This window comes from Haemaphysalis longicornis, unplaced genomic scaffold (assembly GCF_048455015.1).
Source record: "Haemaphysalis longicornis isolate Haplotype H1 unplaced genomic scaffold, Haemaphysalis longicornis Haplotype H1 scaffold_3, whole genome shotgun sequence".
In the NCBI taxonomy this organism is placed as follows: domain Eukaryota; kingdom Metazoa; phylum Arthropoda; class Arachnida; order Ixodida; family Ixodidae; genus Haemaphysalis; species Haemaphysalis longicornis.
In genome coordinates, this window is record NW_027526335.1 from 91,118,179 (window position 1) to 91,141,558 (window position 23,380).

At 48.2% G+C, this 23,380-nt stretch overlaps 2 protein-coding genes across 4 annotated transcripts in view; one reads left to right on the forward strand and one right to left on the reverse strand.

The window, feature by feature from the left end:
- The window catches only part of LOC144174833 (uncharacterized), an 82,852-nt gene extending 77,572 nt beyond the window's left edge, over positions 1-5,280 (forward strand). For both annotated transcript variants that reach the window (XM_077703754.1, XM_077703755.1), the window contains 2 exons: positions 805-1,152; positions 5,061-5,280. In XM_077703754.1, coding sequence (XP_077559880.1) covers positions 805-895 — 91 coding nt within the window. In that variant the 3' untranslated portion in view covers positions 896-1,152; positions 5,061-5,280. The remainder of the gene's footprint in view (positions 1-804; positions 1,153-5,060) is intronic.
- LOC144174832 (uncharacterized) overlaps positions 1-19,232 on the reverse strand; it is a 365,599-nt gene extending 346,367 nt beyond the window's left edge. The window contains exon 1 of one of the 2 annotated variants that reach the window (XM_077703752.1): positions 18,660-19,232. In XM_077703752.1, the coding sequence (XP_077559878.1) occupies positions 18,660-18,741 (82 nt within the window). In that variant the 5' untranslated portion in view covers positions 18,742-19,232. The remainder of the gene's footprint in view (positions 1-18,659) is intronic. The other variant, XM_077703751.1, reaches the window with a different exon arrangement.
- Positions 19,233-23,380: the final 4,148 nt, after the last annotated feature.

The window sequence follows — 23,380 nt, forward strand, 5'->3', positions numbered from 1 at the left end:
TTCACTACCACCAACTCCCTAAACACTAAACGTTAACGCAATACACCCACCCCCTATGCGACGCATTTACTCGAGTCCCCCTCGCGGGGAGATGGGCCCAATTTTTGTCTTCCGGTGCGCGTTCACTGCGCGCTCTTGGCGCGAAAACCGACCCATCACTCGACAAGCTTGGTTTCACCAAGTTCAACCACGGCAATTTTAAGTGCAGAGCACTTTAGGGCCGCGCCTTGTCGTCGTAGCTCGCTCGCTGGACCGTAGTAGAGCCCCACGGCGTTCCGTCGTAGCCGCTGTTGTCGCGGGGCAACCCAGAGGCTTCGAAAGCCAAGCGCTTTATATAGTCATAAGCGTTCGAAGCTCGTGAACCGCTGGCGTTTGTCGGCTCCCCGTTGTTTAGCGCAAAGAAAACTGTAAGTAGATTTGCGGGAAAATATACGTAATTAACCGGCAACGGCCGCGTTCATTTAGTTAGGAACGCTCGTTGGGTTGGTTTTTACGATAGTAAACGAAAAAAGGTGGCAGTGCAACGTCGGCACGTGTGGGAGGGAAAGCAAGCACAAAAAGAACCGAACTCCCGCTGGCGCAATTTCAGGCAGGGGGCGCGCGAGCACTGCGAACGCGGGAAATTTGAATTGCATATGCATGGGTGGTAGCAGTGAGCGGATAACGGCGCTACAGCCAATTATGGCGAATCACTGCGCTGCACTTCCGACAGCTTTCACGTTGAGTGTAACGGCTTTAATTTTTTTTTCTTCCCTTCTGTTCCTATATCTTATTCCTTCCATCCCGCCCTCCTCCCGAATGCAGATCCATCGACGACAAGTCGTCCAAGCCCGTGACCGGAAACAAGGCAACGCAGGACGCAGTGGTCAGGAGCGTGCAACATGCAGCAAACTAGGCACTTCGGGGCGCCCCGGTCCTCCTGCCCCCCTCTTCGCCCGCTGTTTTGGCCGCACCTGCAACGTTTCTTTTTCCCGGCAGCCTGCGCCCCCATCTGTGTGTGGATCCCCTAGCCACCGAGAGCGCCATCCACTTGTTCTCATCCTTGACGCAGCCAACCCTGTCACTCAACGCCCTCCTCATCGCCTGCAGCTGGATTTTGTACAAAGTACTCCCCCACCACCACTTACAGCTCCGCTCCACGTAGTCGCAATGGTAAGTGTGCTGAGAAAACAACAAGGTGATTTCGGGTGAGCTCGAATGTTAAAATCAAATACAAACAATCTTATAATTTTCTTTTGCAGTCGATCCCGGTTAATCGAACTCCAAGGGGATCGCAAAATAGTCCGATATATCAATAATTCGATATATAAAATATTTTTCTTGAGTAAGATTTCCAAGGGGATGTTTTCACTGTTTGATATATTGTCACGAAGCCAAAGATGACGCAGTTGGCTTGAAGGAAAAACGAGTTTATTGGAGCGAACATGTGCTCCCCTAACAACTCGAAAAATACACAAAAAAGTAACAGTATGTTCAGCACGGTACAACCTTCATTGGTCCAGTCTTCGGTGCCGCACTTCAAATACAATAGACCGGAATATCAGGCCAAAACTAGCATGCGAAGATATCGAATATCCAGTCTTCGAATCGAATACGTATCGAATACCAATCAAATGGAATCATTTTCGAAATTTCGAACATCCGCGCGTCCTTGACTTACGTTTATTCACTACGTGCCCCGACAAAGTTGAAAAGCAAGTACAATTTGATTGCGGCATTTGATCAGCTAGTCAATGCCTTAATGGGGGCTAGTTGGTTAATTGTGTGAACAGGTAAACATTACTGAAACAGCGCAGTAAGAACTGAACTCAAGGCCCAGGACACACAATACGAGCGCTGGACTGATCTGCTAGGCGTGTTTGCTTCTTCCTCTACTCGCATATTTTAAACAATCTCTACGATTACATGCCGTTTAACCATAAAATTCCAGATTGTTAGAAGGCTTTCAATAGCCCTCACAATTTATAATACACCTGTAATTAAGGAACGGGTGATTAGAAAACGAGCTTAGTGCTAATAGTTTTCGTCGTTCAAAAGAAGTTCGAACTAACAACACAGCGCACTTAGTTATTCTTGGGTTATGTGCATGCCAATCACAGATAGGTTAATATTAAAGTAGCATGAAGCAAACATAACCGACGAGCGGTTCGCATCGGCACTCCAGGGAGGTGCGGGTAGCTCGAATGGCAAAATCCAATAGACTTCGCAAAAAATAAAAAATAAATAAACGACCGCTTCTTATGCTTAACCCTGAGCCCCCGCATCGGTAATGACATGCACAGCCCGTGTTTAATGTTCCAGTGTAAACTTGGGCTCGACTACTAAAAGGAAAAAGGCATACATAGAGCTCTTTTTTGTCGACGGAGTTAAGGGTAATTTTGCAGATTTCGCTGACCCCAGAAACACGAGCGAGTGAAATTGGACTGGCTGCGCTATCAAAAGTTCAAAGGGGAAGGTCACGCAGCGAAGCTATAGACTGGGTTATGAGTCGCGCCGCAGGAGGGCAACGAATTAATAGACCATCTAGGGATACTTAAGACTGCTGTGCTCGGGAAACGGCCTTTGAAATTTCAAATACAAAATGCATCGATTAACTCGACATGTCACTCAAAGACAGCCCAGTCAATTTTATAGAAAAATTTTTCGGTTTCCAAGTCCTCAAGATTTGGATACAGAAAACTTTTTCCATAGAATTTTATAAACTTTTTCTATAAAGTTTGTTTTTGTGGAGTATCACAGCGGGAGTAGACACAGACGGAAATGAAATGGCCCGGGCTAGGACGGCGACACCGTATATTTTTGCGTGTCGTATTGTTGTCTTGTTGTATTCTTGTATCGTGATTCTGGCAGCTGGCTATGTCGCAACAGCATGAAGGGTGTCGTAGCGACAGGCAGTTAGTTCTGTTGTGACTGCAAGAATGTTTGTCGTTGAGTAAATTGATTTTGTCGTTACGAAACGTGTGTTGTAACAACGAATGGCTTCGTCATAACAGTAGTCACGCAACAAAGTTTCTTGTCGTACGACAGAAATTCTTTTTAGTTTTCTACGGTGTTCCTGTTGTCATTTTAGACTGGGAGCCAACTAAGTAAAACAAGAGCTAAAAATATTCGCTTTGTCATCAGTTTCGAATTTATATGCGGGCGATAGCTCGAAATTTTATAGAAAAATTTTTCGGTTTCCAAGTCCTCAAGACTTGGAAATAGAAAACTTTTTCCGTAGAATTTTATAAACTTTTTCTATAAAGTTTGTTTCTGTGGGGTATCACAGCGGGAGTTGACACAGACGGAAATGAAATGGTCCGGGCTAGGAGGGTGCCACCGTATATAGCGTATTTACTCTATGAGATTGAGGAACAGCTGTGAGAATTCCTCTCTGTAAACTTTCCATCTCCGCTACTCGCTTCAACATTAAATAAAAGGTATGCTGGTGCGGTCAGGCCATGTTCCCGGAAATGCGTAGATACTGTACAGGCCCCTATTCTCTTATACTTTTGCCGCACGGGAGAATAGGATGAGGGAAGGCTGTTAAAATCGATAGTACGGGAGCCGTAAACAAACGCTGCTCAACAGCGGAGGTACAGGGTGGATGAGACTCTTTCTTTTGCTAATTTTGCGTATCTTGGTGGCAGTGGAGCTCCTGTGCAGTTGTGTAAGTAGGTTTTGAAAGACGGATGCACGCTTGCACACAACTTAAGCGATTTCCTCGGCCGCAATTTTCATTCCAAATGCATAATCATGCGCTGCAACCGGGCTCGGCCGTGGAAGGAGCGAAAGAAAACAAGAAAAAAATTCAACTGACGCCTCAAGAGCGTTCATCATACACTCGGGTTTGGTGATGCGTTGTAATTTCAAAAGTGCATTTCCTGTGAGAAAGTACATTTCGCCAACGCACTTTCAATGCACAACAAACAGGGTGCGAATAGGGTCCGCACAACAAGCCTGAACGAACGGGTGATGTTTTATAGTTGTGGAATAAAGATATTGGCGCTTAACGAATACGAAGCAAGAAGATCAAGAACAATGACAAGCCTTAACACACGGCTTGGTTTAAATGCGAGCCAGCGCGCTTTATTCTTTACTGTTTCCTTTTTGTTGTGATTCAGCCCTGTTTTGTGTGGGTGCGTGCGTGCGTGCGTGCGTGCGTGCGTGCGTGCGTGCGTGCGTGCGTGCGTGCGTGCGTGCGTGCGTGCGTGCGTGCGCTCCGTTTCGTTGCATTGTTTTTGTATGCGAAAGAAATAAGCGTCCCATTTAGCCAAATAGCAGCCGTCAACGGAATATGTGAAATTAGTACGGCTCCTAAACCCACGTGACTCCTAAGCGTTCCATAGCGCGTGCGTCGCATTCTTAAACACAAGGTAAGGATAGCGCTGCTAGGAAATGACTGGGCATGCGCAAAGCTGCGCGGAAAGTGCAGAGTGCCGCGGTGACTGCGCCTGCCTTCCGCCGTCTGGAGGGAACGACACATCATGAAGCACGCATCGCTCTCGCCTCAGCCAGTGGCGCACCAGTCACCAGCGAACCATCTCGCTGTACCCTCCAGCAAAATTCCGGTCTACAGCCAACATGCTAGCGTAGAAAGTCTAAAAAAGTAACCCGCACTAATGTAATCGCCGAACTCGAGAACATCGCCCGTAGTAAAGCTAGAAGAAAATGTTACTCGGAGCGCGCAACTTGAACGAAAAATCGGCAGCGTTCAATTAGGCATTATTGCTTCCCCATCCACAACCCATAAGAAGTGCGTAGTTGCCCTCGATTTTTTTTCTTTTACTAAGAGTCTTATTGAATCAAATGTTCTGTCCCCGCTTAGACCATGTAACTGATATAACCAAAAGCACCATATTCTGTGCCTTATTATTAACGCTCCATTCGTGGCGCACGAGACGCTGTCCTAGTTATTTTTCCGATTTTTCTACGTAACCAGCAGGCAACAGTGTTCTCTGCTTCCTAATGCCTTCAAAGCAAGACGTGCAACTATTCCCGCATGAGCAGTCTCTCAAGAAACATGTTGCTCATACTACGGCGACAAACGAGTCTCCAACGTCCACTGGGTCTCGTTTCAGTTCCGTGTGGTCCTCGACAAGTCGCAGTCGTCGACGCTTTCCTCGAGTGGCCCGGCCGGACCTCGCCAGGACCAGCGCTATATCCGAGGCCATCGGCTGCTGCAACTCCTCGACGGTGGCTGCGCACCGCAACCGTTGTTCGACTCGTCCTTCGTCTATACGCGTGCCCACCACGTACAGTAGTCGGCCATGTGAAACAATAAAGTGTCTATTTTCCCCACGCTCTCTTTCTCGCGCGTAGCTGGTGAATCTGCGGCGCTCTAGCTCAATGACACTGCCTGGCAAGAAATAAAAACAACAACAAAACAGCCACATTGAGTAATTTGTTGCAGGGTGTTAAAATATGCACCTGCATTCGAGGCCCTAAAGACTGTCGTATCAGTTTGCAATAAATTATGAAAAAAATAATAATAACCAAGCGTTTATTGGCGTGCCCAGGACAGGCTCGGAGGGCATTTGTGCTGGCGCACGGAACAAACAAAGAAATTAAGTAAAACAAGCAACGCACGATTCACATCTCACAAGGGAATGAAATAAAGAGACAGCGTTGGACACGCAACAAAAATAGCCCCACACGCACACACACGCACGCATGCACGGGCGCGCACGCGTGACCGTGACAGCATGACTTGATAGTGATGGCTGAGTGCAAGCCCATACCAATTTGGCGGTGGTGGTAAAAATGTATTTCCCAAAAGTGGCCTGAAGGACACTTGACAGGTGTCAAGGTGTAGAGGGCATCTCCCACATCGGGACGGGGAGCCCGAGACTCTTCGACGCTACGCGGGCCTTCTGGACAGCCCAGAGTTGATCTTGAAGTTAGCTGCTCCTGAGAGCACTATTCCACTTGACCTTATCTTCCAGATAGGAGGCTTGCGTAGCACAACCACACAACATGTGACCCAAGTTCACACGCCCATCACACTTTGGGCATGTAGCAGTTCCGTCGTAGTCCAGGTCGATCTGGCCCATCCTCCGAGGATTGGCGTGTGACCGTTTGTTACAGGCAGAGAGTGACTGACTGCGCCCTGTTGAGTCCTTTGTTTGGGAGCGCAAATTCAACTCGATTTAAGCACAAGTGCTGGGTGATCTCGTTGTAGGACTGAAGTTTATCCTTAAAAGCCCTGTAAGGGGACGGGGGTGGTTAGGAGGGAGGGCGGCTGATGAGTCCTCGCGACGCCTCGTGTGCGGATTCATTGAAGTTCCGCTGTCCTACCCCGAGGTCGTTCATGTGGGCTGTGTATCGGAAACCAGACTATGGAATGAGTACTAATGTATCTACCTTCCAATAACTTGAAGACTTTGGCATCAACAACTCCCCTGATGAAGACTCGATGGGCAGCCCTAGAGTCGCTATAAATTACCTTATGTTGATTGAGGATCAATCAGAGCAAGTGCAATGGCCATTTGCTCAACAACCTCTGGATTCTTGGTAAACACGGAAAGTGCGTTGCACATCTGTTCTTGAGCATCGATTACCGCTATCGAGAAGGCCTGCCTTCCATGTATCTCAGCAGCATCCACAAAAGCTGACTCCGTAGGGCCCTCGAGAGCCTCAGCTAGAAGTGCCTTGGCTCCAGACAGTCTCCTCCCTTGATTAAAGACAGGGTGGGCGTTTCTGGGGAAAGGACGGACCCCGACCGAGTCTCTGATTTCTCTGCTAAGGTGCCTGACACTCTCTTTATCCCGTTCGATAAATATGCCCAGAGTGACCAGAATGTCTCTGCCTGCTCTAGTGCCTGACAGTCGAACTACCTGCGCGGTGTGCTGGGCTTCTGCGATTTCTGATAACGTATTGTGAGCCCCTAGTTTTAGTAGGAGATCTGTGGATGCATTGATAGGAAGCCCCAAAGCTACCTTAAAAACCCGACGAATCATGGCATCGAGGCGTTTCTCTTCGGTTTGCTTCCAATTGAGCATAGCCGCGGAGTAAGAAATGTGGCATAAGACGAAAGCATGAATAAGCCTGATGGCGCACTCCTCGCTTATACCAATATTCCTGTTGACAATGCGTCGAAACATTCGTAACGCGTTTTCCACTCCCCCGGTAATCTTCTCTAACATGAAATTATTGGATACATTTCCTTCGATAATTAAGCCCAGAACTCTGATGGAATTGACCTCCGCAATGCGATTGCCGTAGATGTAAAAAAGCGCAATGTTCAGCCCCCTGTCCTGCTCCCAACCCCTGGGCTTGCGTCCTGGTGTGGATTGGCTATAGAAAAGCAACTTCGTCTTCTTTGAGGAGCATTTAAGACCCACAGGGGCGAGGTAGAGTTCTGTGGCCTGACAGCTTGGCCCTGACTAAGCTGTCAGGGCCTGACTATCGGCCCTGACTAAGGGCCGATATGGGCTGGCGTAAGCCATGTGGCGTATATTATCGAAGGCTTTTTCTACATCAAGACCCAGAATGGCCCGTGTGTCATGTGTGACCCTATCTAGCAGCTTTTTTTTTTTTTGATGCGGAGCATAGCTTCCTGGGTCGAAAGACCCGGCCTGAAGCCGATCATGGTATACGGGAGGAGCTGGTTATCCTCCGCATAACCGGATTGCCTGTTAAGCACAACATGCTCCGCAACCTTGTCGAGGCAGGACGTCAGAGAGATCGGCCTGAGGTTTTCAAGTCCAAGAGGATTCTCCGGCTTAGGAATGAGTAGCGTGTTAGCGTGTTTCCATGCATCTGGGACGCAGCCCTCTCTCCAGATACTATTGATTTGTCTGGTTAGATAGCTGATGGAATTACCCTCAAGAGTGCGCAGAACTGTTTGAAATACCGTCAGGGCCAGCAGCAGATTTACTGTTCAGCTCCTGAATCGCAAAACGAACTTCTCCCTCCGAAAAATCTCTGTCAAGCGCGTGGTTGAGAGAACCCACATACAATAATGGCGGAGGAACGAAAGTCTGCGTTTTCATAAGTGGCAAATACTGACCGGCTAGATCTTCTAAGAGCTCGTCATCCTTAGCTTCCTTCCGCGCCTTGTGAATTACTTCGCTAAGTAGCGACCGCTGGCTTGGCTTGGATCTAGAACCGCTTTCATCTAGTAGTGTCTGAGGAAACCCCAGCCTATCCGTTCGCGAAGTTGGCTGTCTAAGGAATTGCGTATTTCGTCCCATTGTTTTTACACAGAACTTTACAGTACTCCTCAATATCTCTTTTCAGCAGCGCGATCTTTTTCCTCAGTCTCCTGTTCAATCGTTGGCCTTTCCACCGTGCTGGTATTGATTGCTTAGCATCAAGGAGATTAGCTAATCTGTGGTCCATCTTCTCAGTTTTAATATCCGTGAGGACGTTTTTTTTTTTTTTTTTTTCCAACGCGCAAATGTCCAGCCCAAGCTGCTCTATCCAGCTCTCGAGCGGAGGACCTGCCTCATCGGGAGAGGTATCGGGATGGGCCCTCAATGGGCGGAACTTATCCCCATCAATCAGTTTAAACTCCCTCAGCTTCTTAGAGACTACCTCGAATCTGATGAATAGAATATAGTGATCGCTGCCAAGGTCTATATCAGTATTCACCCAGCTAGGTTTCTCAATTCACCGGACAAAGTTAGGTCCGCCGTGGAGTCCCTGCACGTAGAAGTGCCGCATCTAGTTGGGTGACCCAGGTCTGTAATGAGACTGAGACTAAGGTCTGAGGCGTGTGTCCATAATCTTTCACCCTTGCCGGTGAAGTAAGGGTATTTCCACGCTTGGTGAGGGGCATTGAAATCTCCACCAACGATCAGAGGAGCGTCACCGGCTAGCCGTGCCACTTTACTTAGGATGACCGTAAAGCTCTGCCTCGATTCTTTTGGGCTACTATACAAATTGAGGAGAAATATACTGCTGATTCTGCCTATATAATTATTAGGAATGATCTCGACAGTGACGAATTCTACCTTACAATGCGACGTACGGAGCTCATGTCGTATATAAGGGATCTTATTTATCAAAATAGCCACACCCCGGCCTTTATCCTCCCGGAGACTCTCCGCCTTGTATCCCGTGAAAAGGACGTCAGCCTCAAGAGTCTCCTGAAGCATAATGACATGTGGTTTCTCAGTTTGTGATCTCATTAGCTACTGGAGGGCCGCCTTTTTTGGGGGGGCTGAATCCTCGGCAGTTCCATTGCCAGGCTCTAAAGGCTTTACTTACCGAGGCCATCTTGACCTTCTTGTATTGCGTTATTTAGTTTGGTGTTAGTGTGGAATCTGCCCTGCTCTGCTAAAGGGTTGGGATAGATCTTCGGCGTAGCTGGAAATACCCTGTCATTCAAGTATGCCTCAATCTTTCGAAGCCTAACCCCGACGCTCTCCTCATTGCGCTCAATACGGGTGAGTCGGTCGTTTATCTGCTTGATGCTATCACTAACGGCAGATACAGCCTCCTTGATTTCAGACTCTGTCTTAAACTGCAATTGACTGGGCGGAGTAAGGGCCCGCTTCTTGGGAGCTGCGTCCCCGCCCTTTGCCGCGGAGCAACCTCCATAGTCTTCGGAACGTCGCTATCTGAGGGACGCTCGCCCTCTACCAATTTGGTGCCGAATTTCTTTTTCGTGGTTGGAATCGGCACTGACAGCCTGTCCGTGGTCGTTATATCCATGCACTTTTTCAAGCATTTTAAATTTTCTAGGCTGAAGAAGGTTCTTCCTGGTGTCCATTTAAATAATTACTTGGCTCATTTGGAAAAAGTAAAAGCGCCGTCCTCAGATATCCGTATAGCAGGGGCCTGTCAGCAAAGTTTCCATTGGCTCGAATCCCCTCATCAAAATTGCCATTGGCTGCAACGGCCTGACAGCAAACCCAGCCAGGTCGTCTAGGTCGCCTGCAAACCTCAAATGACTCAAGTATTCTCCGTTTATCCTTAGCTAGTGATGATGACGACAGTCGTCAGGCAGTGATGGCCGATTTACCAATTCCCATCCGCAACGACGTAAGAAGTACCCATCCAAAGATAGCACTTCACAACGGAAGAAGAAGTGTTGCTCACGCATTCAAACATCATAAGAGACAGCCTGGGGGGTCCCGTAACTTTCTTCACCTTTTGGGTGTTTCCGTAGAAAAAGCGAATCCTCCAACCGTTGGTCTTTGATACCGAATTTTCGCGGATAGCATCAAAAAGTGAGTCAGAGCCACAAATTGTTAGAAAAACAACTTTATAACAACGATAGGCCACATCGGAGCACAATACCAAGTTATGACCAAACGTCATCATCAACAGCCTTTTTTAGCACACCGCAGGACCAAGGCATCTGCCTTTGACCTCTACAAGCTTCTGTCTTGCGCTGCCCGAGTCCATTCTGTGCCACCGAATTTCCCGATTTCGTCCCTCCACCGAGTTAATGGCCTTCCCCTACTTCTGGACCCGTCTCCAGGTACCCACTCAGCCACCCTGGTGCATAGAGTTTCATACTAATATATACTAGAGGGAAATCTGTCGCTGCAGTCGCAGGCCGCCGTGGGCGGCGCCATTGCTGCTAGCGAAGTTCCTCGCCTGCTTGGCTTAGATAGCCATACGGCTTCTTTTTTGTCTCGAAGCCAAAATCAATAAAAAAAGTAACATTTTTTTTTGTTCATCGTACGTTAAGCTTCTAAAAAACTACTGACATTTCGGAGGTTCAATTTTATAATAACAAAACAAATCTCATGAACCATCTACGGTAATATTGTTGCTTTTTTGGAGCCAGAGGCAACTTTTCAGCCTGTTCATGAGCCATGCCAAGGACAAGTGGAACGTGCCTGCTATAGTATTCTTAGGGTCCCTAGAAATTGTGCATATTTCTAGGGACCCTAGTATTCTAGTTCACTACAGTGCCTGCCCGGTACATGACGGAACGCTCGCTGAAGCGTGGCTCCCCTAGACAGTGGCGCCAGATTTCCCTCTAGTATATATTAGTACGAAACTCTATGCCCTGGTGGTCCACCAGTTGTCACTTTGTCTAACTATATGGCCAGCCCAAGGCCATTTCTTTTTTCTTGATTTGAGCTGTGATATCATCTATTCGAGTTTGTTTCCTGATCCAGGAAGCTCGTTTCCTGTCCCTAAGCGTTACTCCTGTCATCATTCGTTCCATGGCCCATTGAGCCAACCTGTTTGCCTTCTAGTTCCTTCTAGTTGTTTAGTAAGACGCCAAGTTTCCGCCCCATATGTCATCCCCGGCAGTCAGCATTGATTTTTATACTACTCTTTTTAGTGATAGAGGCAGCTTACTTTTCATTATTTGGGAGAGCTTTCCGCGCGTACTCCAGCCCATTCCTATTCTGGGGAGGATTTCTTTCAGGCGGCGTGCCGCAGTTACCAACGAGGCCGCATCAGCAAAACGGCACTTCACATTCTTAAGAATACTGCCCACATACCTGAAACGCGGCTCATCTGGATACCTGGTCACGAATCTCTCGAAGGTAATGAGGCGGCTCACGCCACTGCCCGCGCGCTTATACACTGGGCCATTACCATAGAGGGACAAACACCGCTTGCAGCCCCCAAAACAGAACCGCTTGTCAGGTATGCTGACATTCTCATTTACTACCGTCAAGGCCGGAGAACCTTCCCGACTCCGCATTCCCAGTTAACAAGAGCAGAAGCCACCACCCTTCGAAGACTACAGACAAATACGTACCCCCACAGAACCCTACTCCATGTGATTTACCCCACCCAATACCCGTCTACCTGCAATTTCTGTCCAACGCCCTGTACACTGTACCACCAGATTTGGGAGTGCCAGAAGACCCCAGGCCTTGCCCCAATAACCTCCCCCTTCTACAAGCAGCGGGCGAACCGCCTGACGAGCCCGGACCTTGGGATCCAGCGTGAACTGGTGAAGAGGGCCTGGACCGCCAGTCGAGCTCAGGGTATCCCGGAATAGGGAAGCCCCCCACAGGGCGGGTGCTCTAACATCTGCACCAGCTTGACAAATAAAGATTTATTCATCATCATCATCATCGTGGTTTGGATCAGTGCAGACAACCTGTCCAATGTTCCTCTAGTTATTCTAACTTTTCATTACCTGTGATGAAGAGGGCGCTTCAGCGGGATTATTATATATATATATATATATATATATATCTATATATATATATATATATATATATATATATATATATATATATATATATATATATATATATATATATATATATATATATATATATATAGTCCCGCGGGCCTGCTTTCTGCTTTTAGTCCCTCAAACATTTTTTTCGGGTGCTCCGCAGTCTCAGTTAGCAAGACTCGGTCGTCTGCAAACCTCAAATGACTCAAGTATTCTCCTTTTATCCTTAATCCTGCGTTTTCCTAGTCAAGCTTTATGAATACCCCCTCCAGACATGCTGTGAACAGCCTTGACGAGATGGTATCTCCGTGTCCTATGCTCTTTCGGATCCAGAATTTGTCACTTTATTTGCGAAAGGTTATCCTGCTTGTACATCCCTTATATATGTTGTCTAGAAGTCTTATGGAGGTCTGTTCTATTCACTCGTCTCTTAATGCTTCCAGCACTGATGCGGTGTGTACCCACTTAAATGCTTTTTTATAGTTTATTAGTGCCATGTATAGGGGTTTAGTACACCCTGTAGATATTTTATTACTTTACTGATGACATGAATGTGGTCTGCTGTAGAGTGTCCTTTTCTAAACCGAGCCTGTTCTCTGGGTTCTTGGGAATCTGGGCTGTCGCTTGGGTGGTTAACCATTACTTCGGTAAACGTAGGCTAATGGGTCTGTAATTCTTGAGATCATTGGTGAATCAGAATTATTTGAATCAGAATCGTGTCACCATTTTTCCAGGCTATGGGCGCCATACTTCGGCAAAACTGGACGTCATTCACTTGCATACACCAAAAATTTTTCCTCAAGCCCTCCCTCGCCCTCACCACACGTGCTCAAGCCCACCGCTCGCACTCACTCACTCCCTCACTCACTCACTCACTCACTCACTCACTCACTCACTCGCTCGCTCGCACAGACAGACAGACAGACAGACAGACAGACAGACAGACAGACAGACAGACAGGGCAAAATTTTTGTGCCTAAGTAGCCCAAGAAAAATTGTCTTCAGAATCCCTCGTGCAGGAGCGCTCACGTTCGCGAAGCGGTGGTGCTAAGGAACAGCCTCCAAACGAAGCCACGCAAAGCGACGTTAGTGACGAAGCGTCTGGGCACCGCTCAGGAAGAACTTCACCTGGCGCATTGGCGTTGCACTAAAAGCCCAGCTTTGCCATGTCCCGGAGTCACCGGCGTTATCGCTAGCATTTCACGGAGTATATATGTTTCATATATCTGTATTGTAGAAGTTTTTGGCTACGTTTATAAGAGCTTGATTGATTGTAGGGTTTAACGCGTTGACGCAACGCAGGCGATGAGGCGCGCCGTAGTGGAGGGCTCCGGATTAATTTTGACCTCCTGGGGACCTTTAACGTACGCCGAAATCTCGTACACATGGGCGCTTTTGCTTTTCGCCTCCATCAGAAAAGCGGCCGCCGCGGCAGGGAATCGAACCCGCGACCTCGTGCTCAGCAGTGCAACGACTTAGCACTGAGCCAGCGCGGCAGGTTACGCTTATAAAAGCTATTTTCGACCATACAGAATTGCAAATGACCTCTACGTTTAGATCTTCGGAAGCATGACGCGATAGCGTTACTTCGGCGTCGAGGGAGCGTTTTGGAACGGAGTTGCCGCATTTAGCATTTAGTTTTCGATTAGTTTAGTTTAGCATTTGGGTATTCGATAGTTTTGCTAGCCGGACCGCCACAAAGGGGGTCATATTCCGCTTTTTTCCGTTTCTGCGTGTACGAGGTTAATGACTTTATAGCCATCGTCACGCTAGTTCGCGACGACAATTGTTGCCACCGTACTTTACAACGGTCCGGCGTATACTGTGTTTCGGCGTGTACTGTGTTTTTATGGTTTTGGAACTTTCATCGAAGGAATTCGATACTGGCTTGTCACCTGTCGTTGCGTGAGTTTGTATTTGTTTTCCGGTAGAAGGAGGACTTTCATGGAAAGGCGCTGAATCAGCGACATATCCATTATGGCGCCCAGATGTTTTTTAGATGCGACGCTGAGAGGAGCATCTCTTGCCGGCGGCCCTGTCCTGCGTGCGTCCGTCATCCGCGTCCGCACAGCTGCGTCTCTCCTCCACTCGCCTCCTCTCCTCTCTCCGATAGCGAAAACTCTATCCCAACATCTGCGGTCGCGCTGCGCGCGGCGCTGCGCGTGGCTGCGCACTGTGCGCATGTGCAGTACTCTCTCTCTCCGCGGTCTCCTCTTCTTCGGGCGCGCTGCGCATAGAAGCGGAGTGCCGTGCTCCGGCCGGTCTCTCAGTCGACGATCGTCCGCGCTTGCGCTTGCGCTGGCTCTCTTGCCGTACCCGACGATTTCTTGATGCGACGCCAATGGAACCCCCTTCAGCGTCGCATCACACCAGGGTTCCCGCGAGGGGAGGTGGGCGTAATTTTTTATTCTCTGAAGCTGAGCCTGTATTCCATATGATGGCCGGTTCTATGATTACTCTTCCTCAGACGTTCCGTTTTAGTCTAGGAGAGGAACTTTCTGACTTCTTCAAAGGTAACATATGACACAATTTAAAGACCCTTGTGGTAATCGTGAAAATTGGGTGGTTGAGAGCTGCCCTATATGCTCTTCTGATATGCTGCCTTCTTCAGTGCTGGTAGGTTTCAGGTACCGCAGGCTCTACGATATCCGGCTAATGGTCAGTGGCTGCATAAGTTTTGCCCTTTCTTTCCTTCCCATTATTCCCCTGTACAGGCTGTTTAGAATGTGGTCCGAATGGTCAAAGATTTTCGGCATTTTAGCGATTGTGAGATCGGCTCTGCCGCTTTCCTGTAGGTCCATGCCAAGCATTCTTACGTGACTGTTCTCTTGGATATCATGCTGACCTATTTCTAGGGCTGTTTTTTTTTTTTTTTTTAAGCGGCCGCGTGGAGCCATTCGTAGTTTGACAGACACAGCCTGCACCGGTTACAGAGCCGCGAAAAATTCCAAAAAGCGATTTTAAAATTTGTGTAATTAGACACCACATACTCGTTTTCCTTTCTTAATGGGACACACTTTGGTTCGTTTCTGGATATAATCCAGGCTTCTCTTAGTTTTAGAGGACCTAGAGTTATTCTTTTGGCTCCCTTTTTAGCTAGGTAACACCAGAGTCCTTCAATGCTTTACTGGTCACGAAACTTCGGCGCTCGCTTCATATAGGGACCGCGCGCGCCACTACAGGCGCCACCGCCGCACGAAGGTCATCCAGCCGCCGCGCGTGCGGCGTATTTGCCAGCTCTTGGCGTGCAAACGCTCGCTGCTTTTGGTGCCTGCGCGCTGATTAAGTGTGTTGTTTTTCGTAGTAGTTAGCGATGAATAGTCCAGTAATTGTGTTTATCACCTGCCTTCAACGGGGTTTTATTTTTCGAAGTAAGTTACCGTAGACTTCGGCCGCGAACGGCAACGGCTTCTGTGTGCTCTGGCACAAGCGCTGCGCCGTCGTGTTTACGGATTTTTAAATCTATATTGCTTTTTTCTTAAAGCAAAGTTGTAAATACTACACATACGGTAGCTGTGTAGTGACGGACTGCTGCGGGCCTATCGATAATACAATAAAAAACTGAAAGAAACCAAGTACGCGTCGTTCAGACTACGCTTAATGAATCCGTTAATTGCTCTGTAATGCACAGAACGCTAAAAGAGATAGCCCAATAGTATTGTCGTTTCGATGAGTGGGTACATACTTGAGAACATAAAAACGTTGCAGAAACGCGAAGGATCAAAACACGAAGAGATATATGTTACTCCATGTGCCTTTCTGCTTCCACGCTTTGCAATCCTTGCAAAAACAGGAAGCGAAAAAAGAACAATGAAACTGATTTTATCACACGCAACAAAAAATTGCGATGTTACGAAGGGAGACAAAAGAGCGTGGTCCAGGTTACAAAAATTTATTTTTTCGCGCTGCTATGTGCAGCACACGGAGGAAACAGAATATTGCCACGTAGCCAAGAACGACGCAAAGCTTTTCTGAACGCAGCGAGCTAGCGATCTCCTGCACTACAAAAGACTAGAATGAAACACAAACGTCTAAGAAGCAGTCCGCAGTCTGACGTGAACAGAGGAACGTCGATAAAGTGAGTTGCGCGGCGTTTGCTACGTATGCATTACTCTTGGAACGTTATTAATTTCAGATCCATGGAAATAGGATCGAGAACATTGTCGAAGAAACAAAAAAAAATTCCCCCGCACCTCCCCGAAGGGAATCGTGCAGAAATGCGTATGCATTGGGTGCACCGATGAGTGTGTTGCGAGTAATGGCGTAATTAATGACGAGAGTGTGAACGTAATCATTTATTCATCAGCACCTGTTTGTGTTATCGTTGTACCTGACGACCACAATCACTGCCTTGTGATCGCTAAAGTGCACGGTCAAAGGGTCTTTGAGAAGCATACGCGCGTCACAGTTTCGCGTAAAGACCAGATCAATGCAACTCCCGTGAATGGTAGTGGGGCACGTGTCGAAGCCGGCAGAGAGACAATGCATAGAGTGCCTGGTCTGCATGTACTCGACCAGCCACTCGCCACTCTTCTTGCGCACGTCAACGTTGAAGTCGCCAACCAAGACTATGGGGTCAGAGGGTTTGGAGCGCACGCGCACGCTTTCCATAGCCGCGTCCAGCTGCGCGGCAACGGCGTCTCGAGCGAGGTTGGGTGCGAGGTACACGGTCACCACAAAGACTCCGTCTCCGGTGTAGGCAAGGGTGTACAAGTAAGTCCTTGTACGGAGACGTGTCTCGAACGGGAGACGTGGCAACGGCGTGCGATATCAAGTTCCCATACACGTTAGACACGAGACTAACACCGCAGTACTCGCCATCCTTGCCGCTTCGAGCAAACTAGTACAGCTCGCTTCAAGCGCATGCGTTCGGCATTGAGCGCGGAGAGATAAAACCTGCGGGCGCACGCCGACGGAGCACGACAACCCCCGACTAAGAAATGCATTCGCATTTACGACGACGACGAAGGGAGAACTACGAGGCGCGCGCTCACGTGCGCTCGCGCTGGAGGAATGCAGGCGCACGCCGCTCGATGGACGCAAAACCCCCGACTAATAAATGCATTCGCATTTAAAAATCAAGTTAGCGACAAGGTGGCACCCTTTCCATATCAAACAAATTGTCCAACGGGACGTACGACAAAAAGAGCAAACGGGCGCTCCGGTTGAAATGCCAGATAAGAAACCGGAATCGGCCACGCGCGGCTACAAAACAAACAAAACGAACCCTAAGGGATAATTCGCGGAAATATGAAAAGTAAAAGCACAAGGATGTTCCAAAGCTTTTTTACACGCGAGCCTGAGCGCAAGGTAGTACAAGTTTGCAAACAGGTAATGAAGCACCGCTACAACCTGACTGATATGACAAAAATCCGGCTTTAAGTTAGCCTTGTACAATTCTACGCCCACGATGCTCTCGAAAGGGTACATTGCTTTTTCCATGCTCACACGCAGTGCATTTCCACACACTGTCGCACACTTATAATCGAAGCTGAAATCTCCCATTGCTTGCCTTGGAATGGCACCCCTCCATTTCTCACACAGCTGCCCCTCGCTGGGTCAACAGAACAAGGAAACATTTTCTGTGGTATCGTTGTACAAGGAACGACATCCCGGGACTCAACACATGTTCGGCATCGTCGTTGCACTACTTAAGTCGCATCACAAGAGCGCGATATGCAGGTTACATTTTTTTCCCGTACAAAACAAACACAACTCGCCGCGGCTCCGCCGTTCGAGCCAGCGCAACGCCGCCCGAGGAGTGACCTCAGTGAGAGGGTGGCGCCACCGCGCGGCGGCCAAATGCAGCATATGAAGCTCTCCCACTGAGTTACGGAGCAGTTTCGTGACCAGTAAAGCATTGAAGGACTCTGGTAACACCAACGTTACTAGAATTTGTTGGGTAACACATTGTTGGCGCCAGCTTCATTTTCGGTCATCGGAGAGGCGCTTTGGTGGTGACGTAAGTTTTGATCACGGCTGGCGTCCATGTCTTCTGAACATGAGATTACGCACGGCACGTAGAAAGAACATCACTGCGCAGGCGTGGCGCCTGCTTAAATCGCGTATCTTTTCTATTGTCTCGGTTGTGGTATCACTGTCCTTCTTTCCGCAATCTGCCGCTTTTCTGTACTCACCGCAAGCCTTCGAATCTGGCTGCTTCAATTGTAGTTTCCTGTAAGGACCGAGGGTGTACTTCCGTGGACGCTTGATGAGCACGGCTGATAGCGGACGGCTGGCAGGCCAAGGAAAATATGAAAAATGAGCCTAATAACGCTATCGCGGTAATAACCGGTTTTCGAGTGGCGAAAAATACAAATTGATCTGCGGCATGCCCTTGCAAAAACTTACAAAGTGCTGAAACTGCTATTTGCTGATCTTTTTGTTAGGGTAATTTACAAACGCAGTCACGGAACACAAAGCGCAACAAGGTGCACAAAGCGCAGCCGAAAAAAATCTTGCTGTTTCCCTAAGCCGTCTGCCACAGCTAGTGCATTGATTTCTCACGCATGAGCGAATTTATACACTGTTTCCATTCAGGGAAAAGTGACAGCTTAAATAATAAGCTTACCGGCAACCTTGGTTCCATGCTGATCCATCCTCCCAGCTGCAGCCAGCGGCACACAACTTCCGCAGGAAACTCCATGTGTCATCACTAATCAACGAACAAGTCACGACACGTCCTGCAAGTTGCTCCTCACGTCCCCTCCATCATTACTCCGACTGACACAAAAACGGGCAGCTCCGACGCTCAAATTTTTTGTTGTGGCCAATGTGCCCACCAACATCAGGCTTGGGAATAATGGTAAACCTAACCAGTCACCTTGTGAAGTGTCTAAGCAGCGGGAAAGTTCTTTTCACCACAATTCAAGGGGTACCAAATACCGACGGAAACTGCGCTGCATGCGCCACCAACGGATGTCAGTCTTCGTTTAGTCTACAGGGAACGGCCGGAACCACGTCTCTGTCACTGCCACATATATCCGCACAACTCGCACTCGCATCTAGGAAGGCATACCCAAAAATTTGCAGGACGTTTCCACGCAGGCAATTACGTAAAACGACCCGAAATCCAAGCGTGGGAACGAGGGTGTGCCGTGCGGTCAAGAGGCGCCGCATCGTCTGCGAGTGAAGGCAACTGGCTGCCTGGACAGAAATGACCAAGCGTTTTTGCGCGGCGGGCGGCGGATTAGCACCGGCGTTAGGCAGAAAACGCAGCTCCACCACGTCATGGTACCGCCGGCGTTGTCGCAGGCAACTCGCGAGCGCTTGCGTCTTAAAATCGTTGCAAGTCATTACAATTGCCGATCGCGGCAACCGTTTTCTCGTCGGTACGAAGAACAAATGGACGGCTCTGGTCCCGCGTTTGGAAAGCCCGGAATGCAATGATGGAGGACGGCGGAACAAAAAAAAAATGCTGATGAGAGCCGTCGTGCACGATGGTTACCGATAGAGAAGCAGCGCTAAACAGCATCTGTGGCTGACGAATAATTGTAATCGAACCGAATTAATTAGGTTGAGTAGTTAATTAAACCGCAGCAGTAGCTCACTGGATGAGGCGTTATTCTGCTAATCCCGAGGACGCTGATTTGATCTCGGCCGCTGCGGCCGTTTTCTGGTGGCGGCAAAAAAAGAAAACGTTTATGGGTCGAGATTCGGCAAAATTTCGATTTGTCGCGAAGCGAATTCTGCTGAGCAATCCTGCTGGCGGACCGCGACAAGAGTAAATGCATGACGCCGAGAACGTAGAACGAAGTCAGGACATTGAAGCACGCCCATGATTCTTCGTGACATTACCATACGCCGTGTATACGCCCACCCTCATGTACTGCGCCAAGACGAGGCCCTTAATTGAGTAACCAATAAATCAATAAATACGATTTAGCTATATGTAGCCTCACTGTAAAATAATGACTTAGTGCCGCCAATTTTTCCAATAAAAATTGAGATAACGAATTGTTGGATAAAGTAAAACAATCAAGTAATACGCGGCCCAAATCTGCGAAGCGTAAGGAATAACACGTTTTTATTGGGTTATTTTTACGCCGACTTCCGGCACGCGGGCATGACAGCACATGGACAGTTAGACACCCGGACCAGTGATGTTCCGTGAGCGAAATTTTCTCTTTTTCGGAGAACTTTCGGTTGTAATTTTGGCCACAGGGAAAACTGGAATCTTTAATTGATGCGGGGAATTTTAGGAGTCGCGAGGTAAAAAGGAAAAGTAATATCAGTAAACCGGACCTCGCATCATTTATTACTGTGTTTTCTTTTAAACAGTTCCCTAAACTTTTCACCAAATTAATGTTCAAATATCCGCAGTCGTGTTCCCGCAAGCCACAATCATCCAAGACCGTATCCAACTCAGCTCCCAAAACAGGTGGGAGCATAGAGGAAAGAATATTCCGTGAGAATGAGCTATAGTCGGTGACAGCTTAACTCTGCAACGGCTTTTTCAAGATAAAGGGATTTTGTGCTCATCCGCAACCAATCGCGTCTCGCCGTTTGTGTGACGCCTGCGACGTACGTTTGAGAGGATAACTACAGTCAGCCCCGGTTATACCGAACTGCAATATGCGCCACGATTAGTTTGATATGTCCAATAGTTCGAAATAGCCGAACCCGCCTATAACGAGTTTTTTGTTACGAGTTCGCAGTACGCGGGACCCCCCCCCCCCCCCCTCGTCCTGCTATCCCCGCATGCAGAAACGAACATAGTAAAGTATCCCATTACTATACACAAAACCCATTTATTGCAAGCAATAAAGCTACTTTCAGCTGTAACTACCTAAAAAGCGGTGATTCTTGTTTCCACTTTCGTTTTAGCGGGGTCAACTAGCAGAGCATTCTCTACATGAGACATCATTTATTTGCATCAGTTGCAGTCCATGTCTTTCAATATCGAAGCAATATTGGTGGAGCACATTGACTGCCGAAAGCGCTTCATTAAGCATCAAATGGCTTTTACTCGCGACATCTTCCGCCTCTTCGGTGCCTCCAGCAGCGCCAGCAGCCATGACATCGGTGACGGTGTCGGCGTCCGAGGGGGTCACAGTGAAGGCAACGTCGTCGTCGACACTCAGGCAATCCTCTCAAAGGACACTCCCTTCAGCACAATATCGGGAACGTTGGCGAGCTCTTCTCACAGTTCACCGATGCTTCCATCTTGGTCCAGACTTGCTGACTGGGAGAATTTAATCGTGAGTCAGGCGCGTCGGAAACAGTTACTTAAAGTGTCGGGAGTCACGTCGGGGGGCTCAACATCTCCATCGCAGCCAATCAACATCTCAATCGCCTGTCCGAGACCATGCATTTTGGCGGCATTCTAGGCGCGCCGAGTTCGATATATCAGATGTGAAATTCGTTATAAGGAATATGTGTTGCGTGTATTTTCGTAACTGCTCTTTCTTTGTTCGATATATAGCATAATTCGCTATATCCGGGTTCGTTATAATCGGGTTTGACTACTTCTAATAAGGCCGCGCTCGCTCGCCGACTGCTGCTGTGTCAGCGACACCGAGGTTGCCGAGAACCACGACCGGCTGAAGCGGCGGCGGCTGAAGGGCTAAAGCCTGCTCGCATGTGTTCCTGCGCATTATACAAAAAATCATTTCCGGTGCGCCTTAGTCGGCGTTGTGTCAACAGGATATGGCTCCAGCAGTCCCGGAGCTGAGCTAAAATTACCTTAATTATCCAACAATGTCTTGTTCTTATTCATAGAGGCAGTTCGAACTTAAAGCTTTACCATGCAAAGTAAGCGTGCTGTGTGGTACAAAACGTAAACTGCGTAGTGAAATGCTAGTGAGCGGCAAATGTAGTGGAATTTAGTTCACACTTAAACTCTGATTCTCTGAACGGCGTCTACGTCCGGAAGGCTACGTAAAGTAGACAGATGAAATAGAACAGGAAACCACGTAATGATATAGCTGCTACAAAAAGAGACAGCAGGGAAATTTGCAGGGAATTCTGGGGAAACCTTCGGAGAAAGATGCTGAAAATAGAGAATTCCTGGACCTAAAAGTGGGAATTTTTCTCCAAAGAACTAAACATCACTGACCCGGGCGCCCCATTGCAGGACGATTTCGGTATAGAGAGACTAAAAAGTGAGTCTGGCGTGCCAATGCAAAAAACAATGCTAGCAGTTGAACTAAATTACAGGTTTGTCGATATTTTTATAACTGTTTGCAGGTGAAAAGGGCCGTAGCAGCAGGAATATATAATGCATGCATCTGGACTGAGGACCTCCCCCCACATTACGATGTTCGTAATAAACTTTATTCTATCTCTATATTTCCTATTTTATTGATTTTTTCCTTCAAAATCTCTAAGAACAATTTTTCCAAAGAGTGTGCCTGTGTCTTATTATGGTTATTTTACGCACAATTATCATTGAGCATTTTTTTAACCATTTCTCCAGTAAATATTTATTAGGGATTGGTCCTCGATCCTCTGTATTTTGCTTACTTTTCTTCCAGACTTGCACTAAACTTTCTTTTAAACATTTCGCTGAGTAGCAACGCTCTTTTTTACGAAAAAACGTGCCTTCCAGTTACCCGGCAGCGGGAGATGGCGGTCTTCTGGACGCTTGGAGTCTTTTTGTTCGCTAGACACGTCGTCGCGTTGCTCGGGGAGCACTGAAGTAACTGAACCTTTTAACAGCAGAGCTGTTTTAGCTTGAGCTTGGTCCGTTGAAGTTCACAAAAAATACCAAGAACTCTTCCGGCGCGAGGCGCCCGGCGCAAAGCCTCGCCTAGCTATGACGTAATCGCGCGCGCCGCACTTCTGGACTTTCGAGAACACTCTTCTAGCGTTTGTGGCGTGATCTCTCGCGTGTTCTCCTCGCCACTTCCCGTGCGTTCGTGCCTGAAGTGGGAAGTCCGGAACAGCTCGTGCTACAAACGCCGAGTTCGCGAAGCCGGTTGTCAAGGGTTCTAGCGCGTGCTAACGCGGTCCACTTTGGGAGAGATGGGAAAGCCGGCGGACAAAACGATCCGGGCCTGCCAGTCACGGAGAACTTTCAGCGGCAAGTTCGGAGGAAATCCATGTGAGATGCAACAGCGGGGTCTCCGGCGAAAAGAGAGATGGGGCGACAGGAGAAAAGCGTAACTCCCGATGAAGAGGAAATGCGGTGCGAAAGCCGCCGGGCCGCTACTGGAGAACGGATGCGACGACTTCGGTCCAATACCGAATATCGCGCCGGTGAAGCGGCGGCGAAACGTCAGCGAGTTGCAGAAGATACGGAGTTACGAGCTCGCGTGCATATAGTACACACTTTAATGGGCGAGTGATCAT